General features: G+C 49.3%; 1 protein-coding gene across 1 annotated transcript; it reads right to left on the bottom strand.

Moving 5' to 3' along the window:
* Window positions 1-413: 413 nt before the first annotated feature.
* LOC135700701 (IWS1-like protein) lies at window positions 414-3,484 on the bottom strand. The gene is made up of 7 exons (XM_065221280.1): window positions 3,349-3,484; window positions 2,480-3,264; window positions 1,955-2,421; window positions 1,529-1,889; window positions 1,168-1,463; window positions 986-1,100; window positions 414-921 (listed from the first exon to the last, which is right to left on the bottom strand). Exons 1-7 carry the CDS (start codon window positions 3,362-3,364, stop codon window positions 799-801), a joined length of 2,163 nt encoding a protein of 720 aa, XP_065077352.1. The 5' UTR covers window positions 3,365-3,484; the 3' UTR covers window positions 414-798.
* Window positions 3,485-3,788: the final 304 nt, after the last annotated feature.

Raw genomic sequence — 3,788 nt, 5'->3', positions numbered from 1 at the left:
TTGCGGCCTATCCCGCTAGCACCACACCCAAGCCCAAAGTAAGTGCCTTTACATAAACGTGCTACGACATGGCTATCGAAAAAATATATACAGGTGTGATACTGTCACTAGCGGTTAGAACTTTAGTTCTCTCAAGCCATATGGTTCATCAGAGACGGAAGGCTCACTAATCCACAACGCCTGTCAATGACGGCACACTGCCATGACATGAGCCGGCAATAAATCCACCGTCTCCAACACTCCATTATGACATGGAGTTTAAGCCCTCCCACCAACGTCCGTGCAAAAACTGGCCAAATGACGACATTGTGAGATTTACTCCTCCTACACCATGTGCTTGTGTGGGCATTTCGGATCAATAACTGCACCTCCAAAGGCATCCTTTTTTTCCGGACACACTACCACTATCTGGATGCGGTAGTTCACGGCGTATATTCTGTGTGCTGTTGTTTGGAAACATAAAAGCAAGTCTTCAAAGTAGAAAATATACCCAGCAGTAGTCATTTATATAGGAAACAAACGTTGCTTCCAACATCACCAATTCTTCGGTTATCAATGATTCTATTTGTTCTGATCCATTTCGAGTAATTTACGGCTAAAATTGATTGGTTACACTGTGAGCACGCATTTCTAGTGGATTTTTACTGAATAATTAATTAATTATTATAGGCATACGTAACCTACACACTAGAGTGCCTGTGGTCTTTAATGTTAAATAAATCAATATTAAAAATTACCTACTTGAAGGAGATGAGGAAAGGGTGAGGGGAGTCGTAGGAGCAGGATGTTACCACCATTCTACAGTGCCATTTTTCGACCTTCAATCGAAATTTCCACGGCCCGCCGGCTCGACTTAAGTCGCTTGGCGTCAATGAATTTCTTCAGATGCTGCTCATAGCGGTTCATCTTCTTCTTGGTGACCTACAAATAAAAAAAAAAAAAGTTCAAGCATCTTGCAGTCGCTGCAAGTTGTGCAAAACCATACCCGACTCATGTCGATATCGCTGGTCGATTTCGGTCGTACGATGTACTCCTTATCCGATGGCATGGGAACACGAGCCCGCTGCACCCAACCTTTGTCTCCCGGACGGAGAGCACCCCTAGAGAAAATAAATTCGGTCATTAGAAACTGCGTAAATCCTCCACGCTATTCTTTATTCAACTTACTTATCCGCTTCGGTGAACGGCAGTCCCTTCTTCGAGCCGGAGCTGCCTTGCCCTTGCTGTTCCGGTGCGGCTTTGCGCTTCTGCTTGGGCATCTGCAGCAGGTCCCGCTCCTGGCGTTCTTCGCGGGTCATTGCCTTGAAGTCCGTACTGAGGTTGAAGATTGGTCGGGCCCATTCCGATATCAGTCGTCCGGCACATTCGCGGTTCCATTTCGTCTCTCGGGGGTGCTTGTACAGATACATCACCGCTTTTCCAATGCCTGACTGCTTCAGGTAGGACTTTTCGATGCAGGGGAACTGCGAAACGCAATGGAATTGATTAGATTCGTTCTGGAGTAATAGACCACTATAAGGAAACTTACGTCCGAGAGCAGCTTCAGGATCGATTCCCGGATCTGCAAACAGGGCAGTGACTTGTTGGGCAATGGCGCCAACCAATCCGTCAGCACATTGAGTACATTGTGTTCGAGGAACGCCAGCTGGAGGTCCTTCTTGATTAGCTGCGACATGGCGTGCTTGAGGATTGCAATCTTCTTGGTGGCCGGTTTATTTTCCTTGTTCAGCATCCGGTCTTCTTCGGCAGCGTGGCGCATTTGCTGCAACAGTTGGGCAATCAGATCGTCATTGTCATTGATCAAGTCGATATCGTTCCGTTTGCGACGTTTTGATTTTTCATCTTTTTTGCGAGCCAGCATCAGTTCGAAGTCCGAAACAAATCCTCCACTGGAAAGTTAAATCAGTAGAAGATAAGTTTTTCGAAGACCAATTCCAACACACAAAGCACTTACCCGCCTCCCTCGCGAACTCCTTCATCATCCGAGTCTCCGGCATCAACCAGCGGCCGATCCGCACTGGTTTGTAGCTCTTCCTCGGCTCCCTCGGGTTTAGCTTCCGTTTCGGCTGCCTCTGTTTCCAGATCCTCTCCTTCGTGATCAGAGTCCGTAATCTTGGCTCGCTTCTTTGGAGTTTTGTCGACACCGTCATCATCTTCCGAATCGCTGAATACCCCTGTGCGTTTCTTTTTGGTGCTAGGCGACACCGCACGGCTGCCGGATTTAGATCTGGATCTGGAACGGCTACGCGATTTGCCGGAACTTCGACTACGACTGCGTTTAGTGGAACTAGCGCGACTGCCAGAACGACTGCGACTCTTCGATCGTGACTTTGATCTGGATCCAGATTTCGAACGGGATCTTGAACGCGAACGAGATCTAGATCCAGAGCCAGACTTCCGGCTTCGACTGCGACTGCGACGCTGCAAATAGTTTCAAAATGAACTCAATTCTTTTATTACTACCAACTATTTCACCTACCGAACTGGCGCGACTTCCCGACCGGCTACGACTGCGGCTTCCGGACTTGGACCGAGCTGAACCCGCACTTCGACTACGACTGCGGCTGCCTGAACGACTCCGACTTCGCGAGCGTGATTTCGATCTGGAGCCGGATCTCGACCGGGATCTAGATCTTGACCCAGACTTCGATCTCGAACGAGACTTCGATCTGGATCCGGACCGCGAACGGGACCGGGATTTTGATCGAGAACCCGATCTAGCCCTCGATTTGGAACGACTGCCGGATCTAGAACGGGAACGACTCTTCGATCGCGAACCGGACTTCGATCTAGATCTGGATCTCGATTTCGACTTGGCCACCTCCTTTCCGCCACTTCCCGAGCGGGATCGCTTCGATCGGTTAGATCCCACACTGCGGCTGCGACTTTTCCTCTCTACCACCGGTGATCCACTACGGGACCGTGCTTTATTCCCCACCTCATCACCATTCTTCACCGGACTTGCCTCCGGTGATTTTGATCGCCGTGCCGATTCAACACTCTTATTTACCCCCTTCGCACTTCCACTTCTAGACCTGGACTTGCGCGAACCTGCCGGACTGGGACTGCGTGATGCTTCTCGACTTTTCGAGCGCGACCTGGACCGGGACTTTACCGAGCCCTCGGCACTTGGGCTGCGACTGCCCCCGGAACGGCTACCCGCCTGCGATACGGAACGTGATCGAGAACGGGACTTTCTTGGCGATTCGGCACCACCGCTGGGAATTGCTTCCTGGGCAGCCTTTTTTTCTTCGATGGAAACGTCTGCAACAAGGAAGGAAAGAATCAAAGATCGCAAGGTCGATTTTCAGCGTCAAAATAAACCACCGAAACCACGCCAAAACTTACCATTTTCTGACTCCATCGTTGGAAACGTTGACCGCCTGTCGAATATTGCCCTCAAAGTGCAAATTCGAACGGTTATTTTACGGGTTTTTTGCGAAGAAAGGGACGCTGCGAGCCACCACTGGATTCGTTTTGTTCCGTCGTAGGAAAATGATGAATGCGGTTTCGTCGGTTTGACGCATCAGTCGTGTTCGGCTCGGATGTCAATTATACAAGGGCTGGCCCAACCGGCTTATTGGTATTAGTGAACTGTGGAAATGATTGGTGTTGTTCGTATTTCATAGCAATGTTTACACTAAACAGTGATTTTCTGTGACGACACGTCTGCTGTTCACAGTATCGAATGTTGTGATGACGTGACGTCGTCAACGATTACTTTAGCAATGTTTACAACATTTGTGATTCTAACACCAGCAAGCTGGCTGTTGTTCCCGGTCCTTGTA

This window comes from Ochlerotatus camptorhynchus, unplaced genomic scaffold, assembly GCF_037179485.1.
Source record: "Ochlerotatus camptorhynchus isolate MF236.1 unplaced genomic scaffold, CSIRO-AGI_Acam_v1.1 ptg000141l, whole genome shotgun sequence".
Lineage (NCBI taxonomy): Eukaryota > Metazoa > Arthropoda > Insecta > Diptera > Culicidae > Ochlerotatus > Ochlerotatus camptorhynchus.
Note: the sequence above shows the minus strand (reverse complement) of the source record. Positions and strands in the feature narration are given on the sequence as shown.

What these genes read in the sequence shown, in the direction of transcription:
- LOC135700701 (XM_065221280.1), bottom strand. An exon ending in GGAGTTCGCGAGGGAGGCGG is followed by an intron (nt 1,890 to 1,954) that starts GTAAGTGCTTTG and finishes TTAACTTTCCAG; the next exon opens with TGGAGGATTTGTTTCGGACT. An exon ending in CCGTTCACCGAAGCGGATAA is followed by an intron (nt 1,101 to 1,167) that starts GTAAGTTGAATA and finishes TATTTTCTCTAG; the next exon opens with GGGTGCTCTCCGTCCGGGAG.